The 11904-nt window shown below is 42.6% G+C and overlaps 1 protein-coding gene across 1 annotated transcript; it reads left to right on the forward strand.

The window, feature by feature from the left end:
- The first annotated feature begins 6767 nt into the window (after positions 1–6767).
- On the forward strand, positions 6768–9794 carry LOC130824351 (uncharacterized). The gene is made up of 2 exons (XM_057689319.1): positions 6768–7552; positions 8196–9794. The coding sequence occupies exon 2, from the start codon at positions 8650–8652 to the stop codon at positions 9328–9330; it is 681 nt and encodes a 226-aa protein (XP_057545302.1). The 5' UTR covers positions 6768–7552; positions 8196–8649; the 3' UTR covers positions 9331–9794.
- The last annotated feature ends 2110 nt before the right edge of the window (positions 9795–11904 follow it).

Genomic DNA, 11904 nt, shown 5'->3' on the forward strand with positions numbered 1-11904 from the left:
CATCCCAATTACCTTTGACTCCCTCTATCTTCTTCTTAATGCCATTCAGGATCTCTTTGTTTGCGGACTCCACTTGACCGTTAGTTTGCGGCCTGGATACTGAACTGAATCTGATCTGGATGTTAAATTTGTCGCAGTACTCGATAGTGTTCTTGCTGACGAACTGCCTTCCATTATCTGTTATGATCACCCGGGGGATGCCGTACCTTGTGATGATATTTCTCCATATAAACTGACAGACTTGTTTGTCCGTGATTGAACTAAGGGCTTCCGCTTCTACATATTTTGTGAAATAATCAATGGCCACAATGATGAATTTGCGTTGCCCTTTTGCCGGAGGGAAGGGACCAAGGAGGTCCATGCCCCACTTGTCGAAAGGCAAGACGGCTTGTATGGCAGTCAAGTAATTAGACGGCTTCCTTCCTATCTTTGAATGGTATTGGCATTCAGGACATCTCTTGATCAAGTATTCCGCGTCTTCTCGGAGTGAGGGCCAATAATATCCACTTCTCAGGACTTTCCCGATGACAGTTCGCACTCCCTGATGTATACCGCATCCTCCTTCATGTATTTCGCGAAGGATATAGTTTCCTTCTTCAGGGGATACACATTTCAGGAGGGGGTGTGTATACGACTTCTTGTAGAGCGTTCCTTCGTGGAGTTCGAACCATCTTGCTTTCTTCTGGAGCATATTGGCCTGGCTTTTATCTTGGGGAAGCGTCTGATTTCGCAAATATTCGATGTACAGTTCCATCCATGTATCTGATCTGTCGATGGTGTTGACCATGAAGTTGATGCTGGGATTAGGAAGTACTTCCCAGATAATGTCTCGAGCCGCGGATGTTTCTGCTGAGCTGGCCAGTTTTGCTAGGGAATCAGCTTGTGCGTTCTGGGATCTTGGAATGTGCTCCAATGTGAACTTGTCGAATTTTTGAACAAATTCTTTCACCTGCTGCAAATACATCTTCATGCTATCATCCTTTGCTTCGAATTCTCCGTTGACTTGTCCCACGATCAATTGGGAGTCAGAGAAAGCGGACAAGTTTTTCGCTCCCGCTTCGTAGCAAATTCTCAATCCCATCAATAATGCTTCATATTCTGCCTCGTTGTTAGATGCTGCGAACTCGAACCTGACTGCTCTTTCCATACGGACCCCCGCGGAAGACATGATGAGGAGTCCAGCTCCACTAGCTGATTGTGTTGAGGACCCATCTACATACAACTTCCACTTCTGATTGGGTTCAGGATGACAGGGGAAGGTACTTTCAGCAATGAAATCAGCCAGAGCTTGAGCTTTGATTGCCGTTCGAGGCTCGTATTCGATACCGAAATCCGCTAGCTGGTTTGCCCAATCTGTGACGCGGCTTGACTTGTTTTTTCCTTCCAGTATCTTTTTCAAAGGTTGATCAGTCCGGATGATGATCTGATGGGATTGAAAGTAGGGCTTCAATTTTCTGCTTGCCATAACGATTGCGAATATGACTTTTTCGACTTCGCCGTAGTTTCCCTCAGAGCCGCGGAATGCATGACTCACGTAGTATACGGGAAACTGTTTCTTTTCCCTTTCCGCAACCAGTACTCCGGATAACAAATACTCGGAGACAGAAACATATAGGACTAGTTTCTCCCCTTTGATGGGAGAAACTAGTTTCGGTAATGTGGACAGGTGTTCTTTGAGTTGGCGAAAGGACTCTTCTGCTTCTGCTGTCCACTCGAACTTCTGTTGTTTTATTGTCTTAAAGAAGGGGGAACATTTATCCGCAGACTTGGAAAGGAATCTTCCGAGAGCGGCTATGCACCCCGTGAGTTTTTGTACTTCTTTTACTGAGGTGGGGGATCTCATGTTTTGTAAGGCCTGGATCTTATCGGGATTTGCTTCAATGCCCCGCTCGTCTACCAGAAAGCCGAGGCACTTACCTCCGGTAACTCCAAACACGCACTTGTCGGGATTAAGCTTCATTTGGTGTTTTTGAAGGGTAAGGAAGGTTTCTCGTAAGTCCGCGGCGTGCTGATTTGCTTGTTTGCTCTTTGTGATCATATCATCCACATATATTTCTAAATTCCGTCCAATCTGAGATTGGAAGACCTTGTTGACCATCCTCTGATAAGTTGCTCCCGCGTTTTTTAATCCGAAGGGCATGACCTTGTAGCAATAGACCCCTGTGCTAGTAATGAAGGCCGTGTGAGGTTGATCTTCGGTGGCCAATGGGATCTGATGATAGCCGGCGTTGGCATCCATGAAGCTTAATAATGCATGGCCTGCCGTAGAGTCGACCAGACGATCTATCTTTGGAAGTGGATAATCGTCTTTGGGGCATGCCTTATTCAGGTCCGTGAAGTCGACACACATCCTCCATTTACCATTTGGTTTTTTTACCAGAACAACGTTGGATAGCCACTCTGAGTATTGGCATTCTTTGATAAATCCGGCTCTCAATAACTTCTCAACTTCCTCCTTCGCGGCCTCAGTCCGCTCTCTTCCTTGATGTCGTAGCTTTTGTTTCACGGGTTTATGGCCTGGTTTGATGTCAAGTTTATGACACGCGACACTGGTAGGGATGCCAGGCATTTCTTCCGTGCAAAAAGCAAAGACGTCGCGGAATTCAGCAATGGTGGCCACTATGTCCTGCTTGACCGTGTCAGGAAGATCTTTCCCTATCTTGATTTGTTTCCCCTTGAACATATCTACTTCCTCGTATCGTTCTATGGGGCGAGGCCTTTCATGCGTGTTGGGATTTTCCCTGTATACGCTCATGACAGCGGGGACCTTGTCTTCCCTCTTTCTTTTTGCAGGTGTCTCGGAAGACCTGCGCTTCAGGGTGTTAACGAGGCATTGGCGAGCCGTCACCTGGTCTCCTTTCAGAATGCCAACTTGCCCGTTATCTGTTTCGAATTGCAGCAGGAGTTGATGGGGAAAGATGGCTGCCTTGATCTTGTTAATGAGTGGGAGCCCCATGATGGCATTGTAGGGAAAGTTGAGATCTACCACTGTGAACCGTATGGGCATGGTACGGCTTTCATTTTTCTCCCCTACCCGTACGGGGAGAATGATCGTTCCCGACGGAATGACCTGACTCCCTCCAAACCCAATCAGTGGTTTGTCTAGGGGTTGCAAGTGCTTCTCCTCGAACTTCATCTTTCTCAAGCATTCCATTGTAATAAGATCAGCCGTGCTTCCCGTATCTACCAGCACCCGTCTGACTTTCATTTGCCCGATTTTAAGAGTGACTACCAGGGGGTCGGTATGGGGTTGTTGCAGCGGCTGGGAAGTCGTGGCATCGAACTTCATGACCGGTCCTTTAGATGCGGCCATGGGAGGTCCTTTCAGCAAAGTGTGGACGCTGTTTTTTGCCGCGCGGATAGTGGGATATTCCTCAGTGTATCCCCCAAAAATCATGTTGATAGTTCCTTGGGTGTCGGAACTTTCGCGTCTGGCTTCGTTCCTCTTGGGGGATCGGCGTTTTTGTTGCCATGGCCTCCTTTCTCCTTCTCTTCCAGCATCATAATCTCTCCTGTTGATGAACCTGGACAGTTTTCCCTCGTCAGCCAACTGATGCAAGATGCGCTTTAGTTCGCGGCATTGTGCCAGAGTATGGCCGTGTTCTTTGTGGTAGTCACACCACAGATTATAGTTGCGCCTATCAGAGGGGGTGGTAACAGGAGGTGGAGCCGGCAATTGATCTCGAACAGCGAAGAAAATGTCCCTCCTGTTTCGATTGAACATTGGGTCGTTGCCTCCATCCCCCAGATTCCGCGTCCTAGTCTCCCCTCCTGCTACATATACCTGTCTGGCTCGTGGAGGTCCCATATCAGATGGTGGGCCAGGACGACGCGGCATGTAATTCTTCCCCCTCGGAGAATGTTCCTCTCTACGTCGTGAGGATTGAAGAGAGGATCCGGCTTCCTTCTTTTCGGATTTACGCCGTTTCGGGTCATGGGCCTGACATATCTCCGAGGCCGTGACGTAGCTTTGGCATTGTTTCATGGCCTCTGCATACGTTTTTACTTGACTTTCAACCAACTGGAACTTCAGCCGTTGAGCCTTCATTCCGTTGATTAGGGCGTTTAGCGCAACTGACTCCTCCAAATCAGTTACTTCCAGCACTGCCTCATGGAATTTCTTGAGATAAGAGGATATGGATTCTCCTTCCAACTGAGTGACACTAAGCAGGTGGAAGTTTGATTTCTCCTGCCTTTTTGAGGCTACAAAATGGCCCAAGAACTTGTCCTCTAGTTGGGCAAACTTGTGGATGCTTCCTCCGGGAAGGGAGGTGTACCATGTCAAAGCTACTCCTGTAAGAGTAGTTGGAAAGAACTTACACCATAACGATGAGTTGGTGGTGTATAACAGCATAAGATTCTTATACGCCGTCATGTGCTCCTGTGGGCATGACGTGCCATCGAAAGCAGCCATGTTTGGTACCTTTATTTTCCCGGGATTGGGAGTATTTAGTATCTCCATGGCCAGGGGGGAGACTAATGATATGGGTTCTTCGGGGAGGACACTCTTGGTGGCCTCATTCCGCGGCATGGTGGCGGAAATGAGGGGGCGGCTAGAACCAGCGAGTTCCGCCTTCTTTCTTTCCTCCCTTCTTTTATCTAGCAGGGACTGGACGCTCTCGGACGTTTTTCGTTTTTTGCTCTCTAGGAAAGTTCGAGCATCTGGAGTGGCGGTTTTGGAGTCGCCATCTCGTGTATTTGTGGTGCCAGGGTGTGGATAAGTCTTGGACCTTTCCCGCCTGTTCTTGTTGCGTCTGCTGGAGTGGGAAGTCCTCGAGTTCCCTTCTTGAGATTCATGGGATTTTGGTATCTCAGGATGGGGCTCGATTCGTTCCTCCAGGTTTTTTATCTGTGCAGCCATATCTTCCAGTACTCGTTGCTGAGTAGGGGTATTGTTTATGACGGCACGAAGTTGTTCAGAGAACGCGGCCGTGAGATTTCGTGCTAGCATGTCCAGATCACGACGGGTCACGGCTTGATTGTTAGCGTGACCTGCGGAAGTGTCTGTATCTGTGCTATGCACTGTTGCAGTTTGTGTAGGATTCTTTTTAGGAGCCATGACTTTTTGTTTCAACTCCCCACAGACGGCGCCAAACTGTTTCGGTAATGAAACGAGGAAGTGCAAAAGACACTTAAAATACCTGGAGATTGATGGAAGAGTGATCAAGTGAAACGGTTTATAAGAGAAAGCGACTTGAATTCCTGCAATACAACACGTTAGCCTTGTCCGGGGGGTGATCTCCCGGAAAACCCCTCCGACGCTCAAGTTAGAACGTAGATCGGAAATTAATGAATGACAGATTGTAGAATGAATGCAAGAAGGAAGGTCGGGATTGGGATTGCTAGTGCTAGTGCTAGAGTTTAGGAAGGCTAAGGAAGTAATGTAAGCAAGGATACTAGGAAAGCTATTTCAGATGATCCTCCCTCCTTGATGGTAGCCTCTATTTATAATGGTGAAGAAGGGGAGTTATTTCTGAGAAGAAGTGGACTAACATGGGAGTAGTGGGAGTAATGGGAGGTGGACTGGTCAGGGGAAGAATGGACAGTTATTCATCTGAAGCAAGGAGAGCCAAGCATGTATGAAGAGTGGAAGGTGGTGGGTGGTTATTCTCCTTAAAAGGAGGATAGCCACAGGAGAGGGATGGCAAAGGATTTAAGTATTCTGGAGGTAAAAACCCATGGGCCTGCCAAAGAAGAAAAGAGGTCCAGCCAAAAAGCCTATTGACTAAAAGTCAAAGTCAAATCCCGAAAGGTCAAAGGGTATTTTAGGGATATGATGCTAATTATTTAATTAAAAACAATACCATGACAACAAGTTTTCCTCCGCACACTGCTTCAGCCGGATTTGTTTGCCCAGGATGTTCAGCTTCAGTGAGTCTTGTTATTTTACATGACTATAAATTCTATCAATATCATCTTGCTCTTGCTTCTTTTAGTTGATATAACTATTGGATAAATCATTGATGTCGAAGTAAAGTTTTGGATTTTTTATTTGATACATTTTATCAGATTTGTGAATATATTTCGGTATGGCTGTGTGTTGGAATTGGATGTACTTCAAACTGTGGAGCATGCCCGCTTTTTTGTGGAATAAATTTCAAAGTTATGTGAAAGAGTCAATGGATGATAATACAAGAAAGAAGCTCCATTTTTATTCCATTTTGCTTGTGGCTTTGTTGTTTCCAGAAAATTTATTTCTTGATTCCTTTTAACAACCAATGAGCTATAGTTTTTTGACTTGATTTATGGAATTTAACCTTTAATGTCTTGTAAATTAGCATTTTGGTGTCAACATTTGATATATTATATTGAATAGTTGACTCATGCTGAAATGCGATGGAAAATGAGGGATTTTACTCGCTAGACAACCAGTTTCATTTTTATTCGATTCGATTTGTTGTTTATTTCCTGCATTGGTTAAGTTTATTTTGTTGGCGAAAGAAGGAGATAGGTGAGAAGGAATCTATGGCTAAATTGTTCTTGAGTCTCTTAATGACATTGAAGTAATGGAATGTTGTTCTAGCTCACATTTTAATTTTTAACTTATAATATAAGACCTTGCTATCAAGCAAATTATCATTTTTAGAGAATTAAATATGGTAGCAATGAGGTTTAGACTTACGACAGTTGTAAAAAAAAAAAAAGCTTTTCTCCATGTGGTAGCAACACAGATAGATTTATGTTCCCTCTGTCAATTTGTTTTATACAAAATTTGAATTTCTCCGCTAAAACTACTAAATAGTATAACCCTAAAATTTGCTATTCATCTTCTTCCTTCACCAATATTGAAGTATCTAATTTCTTACCTTCATTGATGCAAAGAAGTATTATTGATACTTGAAATCCTTTTCCCCATATCTCACCTTTTGACACTTAAGATAATAAATGCACTTGTCTGGCATCCAGTGCGAACCATTAATGGGTCATTGAACACAGGAAACCTTGCAAAAAATCCATTGTCTGCACCATTATTGTTTTTGAATTATTACACCACCGAAATGTGATCATCCCTGCATTTCATAAAAGTACTCTTGGCGCTTTGCTGTTCACTTTCAGAAGTAGCTTTTTTTCTCAGAGGATTAATTTTGTGAAGGTATAGATACTGGGATAATTAGTTTATGAAATTAGTAAGTAGAGTTAATGGGGAAATAAGAGAAATGGAAGATGGAAATGCAAACCCCAATTTGAATAAAGTAATGATGGAAATGGATGTAGAAACAAACAAAACAAGAGGTAGTAATCTTGAATAGAGTTCCTTATGTTGAAAAGATAAGTGAATCATATGATGGGATCAGTTAGGGCCAGCATTTGTGAATGTGCAATGTCTAATGTACATAATTGCCATAATGTAAAAATACGGTTTCGGCAACGGTTGCAAAACGGATATTGTGGTCAATACTGATAATTGCGCATTCAATGTGGCCTATATTTTGGTGTAAACTCAAAAAACTTTACAATACGGTCGCGACAAGGTGATGCAACCTTGTTTTTGCACTATGATAATTGTTGCTGCCATGGTGAATGAAGTCCGTTCCCTGTTGTGTGACATGAGGTAGAAGTATTCTGATTGAAACTACCTGGGTAGAGGGCATGTTGTTTGTTTAATCTTGTGTTTTTGTATTGACTTCCTAAATCTATTGACTTTGTCCTAAATGTACATTTCAAAAAGATGATACTAAGTATTAACATTCTCAGCATTTGAATTTAAAGACTTTCTTTGAGGCATTGATTTTCATGGGGGGGAATCAAGGATCTGTTCTCAAACTGGTTCTAATTCCAGAATAAGTGTTAATTAAGGAGTAGAGTCAGGAATCACCTGTGTTAGGGTGGTATTAGTAAAGTATCCTTGACAAACTTTTATCTTGTTTGATGTTTCTTCCACTCCTCGTCTTGAGGACAGTTTGTTTTCACTTTGTGCTGTCTACAATGGTTTCAGGTTCTTTACTACTGAAAGAGTGTTAAACCATTGAATGTCCTTAGTGAAGAGAATCCGGAACATTCTTGCTACAGTTGTATGAGATGAAAATGTTATAAAGGGTGGAAAACCTATTGGGAGTTGAAACTATTTGTTGGTTTATCTTAAATTTAAAGTATTTTTTGTGCTTGTTAATTTATAGTTCTTGCTTCGTTTTTTATCGGATTCTGTTCTTGATTTCATTGCTCTTATTTATGTTTAAATTGTTATGTGGGTGCAGATTTGGCCTCCTAAAAATTTCAAAGATTCAGGATCACGACTTCATTCAAAGCTTAAGGAAGCAGTTTTGCAAGTAAGGTTCTTAATCAACTTCTTTGCTATTTTACACCGACATTTAAATCATGAAACTTCATATGAAAGGTGGTTGATTTTTTGATTATCTAAACATGTAGGAAGACACACATGTTACTTTGGTTAATTTGAGTGCAATCACAGAATTGTGGGAGGATGTTAGAATATGTATTACAGTTACTTAATATGACAGTTATTTTTCTAGGAGCAGTTATTCAAAACTCATGTATAAATTATCACCATTACAGTTGAATGAAATAAGCCAGAAATCATCAAGAACAAAACTGGTTGCTAAACCAAAAATCATGGTATCAGAGCAGCAACGATTCTGAATCGTTTTTGCTGCTTCATCATATATTAATTAACCTACCTAAATTCCAACAATGGAAGACGAAACAAGAACCGTCATAGCACCAGATCAACCGGTCACAATGGGACAGTTGTTGCAACTGTTTAAACAGTTAAACTCCAACAAACCACCCACCGAAACCGTAACCAACACCCATACCCTCCAAATCTCAGAGAAATTAAAGAACCAGAATTACACAAAATGGTCCAGGCTGATGCACTTAGCCATTAGTGGACGAGATCGTCTCAATCACATCATCGACGACCCTCCATCCACAAATGACCCAGCATACAACCAATGGATCAGAAGCGACTCGATTGTTATCTCATGGATTTTGGAGAATATAGAGTCTGACCTAGTGAATCAGTATCTTGATTTCCCGACAGCCAAAACGTTATGGCAAGGGATTGAGACACTGTACAGTAGTGGGAGAGACGGCCTACAAATATTCGATTTAACAGTCAAAACCAACAAAATCCAACAAGGAACAGACACCATCGAAACATACTACAGCAAGTTAATTGTCCTATGGAAAGAAATTGACCGGAGACAACCAAATCCTATGAAGGATCCATGCGACATCATCTATAATCAAATAACCCAACAAAACAGATTATACCAGTTTTTAGCGGGAATCAATGAAACATTCGACAAGGATAGAAAAGATCTCCTCCTCTTAGACCCTCTTCGTACAGTGGAGGAGGAGAAATACTGAGGCGGGGAATCATGAAGACGGAGCCCTCATCAGATCTGGAATCACCGAGCACCGGTGGGGTTTTCACGGCCAAAGGAAGAACTTACCGGAGGGATGATGATAAAGCTCACCTCAAATGCACCTACTGTGGCGGTACAAGACATACTAGAAACGAGTGTTTTAAACTCGTAGGTTACCCGGAATGGTGGCCGGATGCTAAGAAAAAGGGGGAAAGAAAACCGGGACGTTTTTCAGATCAAAATCGGACCAGAAAAGCAGCGGTAGGATGGAGTACAGAAGCACCCAGATCAAAACGAAAAAAACTATATTCTCCTTGAAATTACCAGAGCTCTTATGATTGAATCCCATATACCTGTTCATTTCTGGCCCGAGGCAATTGCTACTGCTACCTATCTAACTAATCGTCTTCCCACAAAAGCCCTAGACTTCCAAAATCTCCGTGATACCCTGAGTTCCCATGTTCCTTCTTTTTCCTCACATTTCTTACCTCCTCATGTTTTTGGCTGTTTAGTTTATATACATCTTCCAAAACAGGCTAGAAACAAATTTGAACGTCGGGCGGTCAAATGTGTCTTTGTTGGATATGGAGTTAATCAAAAAGGTTATCGGTGCTTTGATCCTATCCAAAATCAGTTATATACCATCACGAATTGTGACTTTTTTGAACAGTCTTACTACTATCCCCAGCCTGGTCCTCGGGATGAGACATGTAGTGATGACCTAAGCTGGATAACATATCCGGTTGTGATTGATCTGGACCCAAAAGAGTAAGTAGGCAAGACCACCGATGTTGTATCTGAAAACTTAGTATTTCCTTTTCTGCCCATACAAGTCCCATCTGATGAGCATCCGACAACTCAAGAGGTAATTCCTAAACCTCATGAAATTGTTGATTGTGAAAGTGGTGAAACAGAACCTATATCCAATATTGAGATACCAAACAGGTATGAATGTCCTCCTAGAAGTACCAGGGGTGTTCCTCCAAAGAGGTATGATTCGGAGTTTGAAACCCAACGATCTAGATATCCTGTACAGAAGTTCAGTGAAGAAAACTTATCCCAAACAGCCATTGCTTTCACTACATCTCTATACTCCACCAATATTCCAAAAATTGCAGAGGAAGACCTCAAAGATGAAAGATGGAGGAAAGCTATAGAAGTTGAATACATGGCACTGCTGAAAAATGAAACACGAAAAAAGTGTGTTCTACCAAAGGGAAAGAAAAAAGTGGAATGCACATGGGTGTTCTCTATTAAATATCAAGCAGATGGAACAGAGGAAAGATATAAAGCTCGGCTAGTGGCCAAAGGGTACACTCAGACATATGGGATTGATTACTTTGAAACGTTCTCACCAGTAGCTAAGATAGATACCATTGGAGTACTATTTTTCGTCGTAGCAAATAAAGACTGGCCTCTTCATCAGTTGGATGTGAAAAACGTCTTTCTTCATGGAAGTATCGAAGAGGAAGTGTACATGGAAGCACCACCTAGATATTCCCAAGAGTTCAGTATAGGAGAAGGGTGTAGACTTAAAAAGGCTCTTTATGGCTTAAATAATCTCTGAGGGCTTGGTTTGGGAGATTCACCACAGCAATGAAAAAGTTTGGGTATAGACAGTGCAACTCAGATCACACATTATTTTTGAAAAAGGAAAAAGACAAGATCACTTGTCTAATAATCTATGTTGATGATATGATTATAACCGGAAATGATGCAGAGGAAATTAAAGAACTGAAAAGGAAGTTGTTCTTGGAATTCGAGATGAAAGACTTGGGTAACCTTGTGGGAGTGTTGTTTTGGTTGCTATAAGTGTGGTATGTTATGCATTGAACCTTGTGGGATTGGCAAGGTTGGTAGCCAATTTTGTAGAGTCACTTGGACCACCAACTTATGAGCACGTAGTAGAGTATAGTGAGCGGGCGCAGTGGCTTGCTATGACTTTACGTATGAGCAGAGTGTGGAACTGTTGTATGGATTGGTAGTGTTACTTAGCTCAATTACATCACCTCATTTTGAGACTAAGTCGGTCTACATGTCTAGAGTAATGGTTCGGTGTTTGAAGTATGCTGTGATGTGTACTTGTTTTGCGCATGCTAGAAGTGTCATTTGTAGGTTTGTGACTCAACCTGGGTGGGGGCACTGGCAGGTAGAGATTTGTTCTCTTTACGGTTTGCTTGGATCAGCTGTTGTGTTTCTTATGTACGGGAATGATATTAAGTACTTTGTTACATCGGTTGAAGCTTGGGTTGTGTTCGCTGAGTTTGATTATGTCTTGATCTCGGTGATGGTTTTTTGTGATCAACCTTGGTTGGCTTTTGTGTACTATGATTGTGTGTTTAGTGATCAGGTACTTGATGTTCGGGAGAAGCACAGTGTGGTCAGATTTCATTCGGAATGCACGTACATGAAGATAGAGGTAAAGAAGGTAGGATGGTCTGACAGTCCTAGTAGATTCTTTACTATGCTGGATTCATTAGCATAGGCCCTTAGAGGCGGTGTGAGGGAGCCCACAGGTGGAGGTGTGCACAACCTCAAGGTGGAGCTTGCCTCGTGTACTCGTGATGCAGATGGA

The sequence above is a fragment of the Amaranthus tricolor genome, chromosome 9 (genome assembly GCF_026212465.1).
Source record: "Amaranthus tricolor cultivar Red isolate AtriRed21 chromosome 9, ASM2621246v1, whole genome shotgun sequence".
Classification (NCBI taxonomy): Eukaryota; Viridiplantae; Streptophyta; class Magnoliopsida; order Caryophyllales; family Amaranthaceae; genus Amaranthus; species Amaranthus tricolor.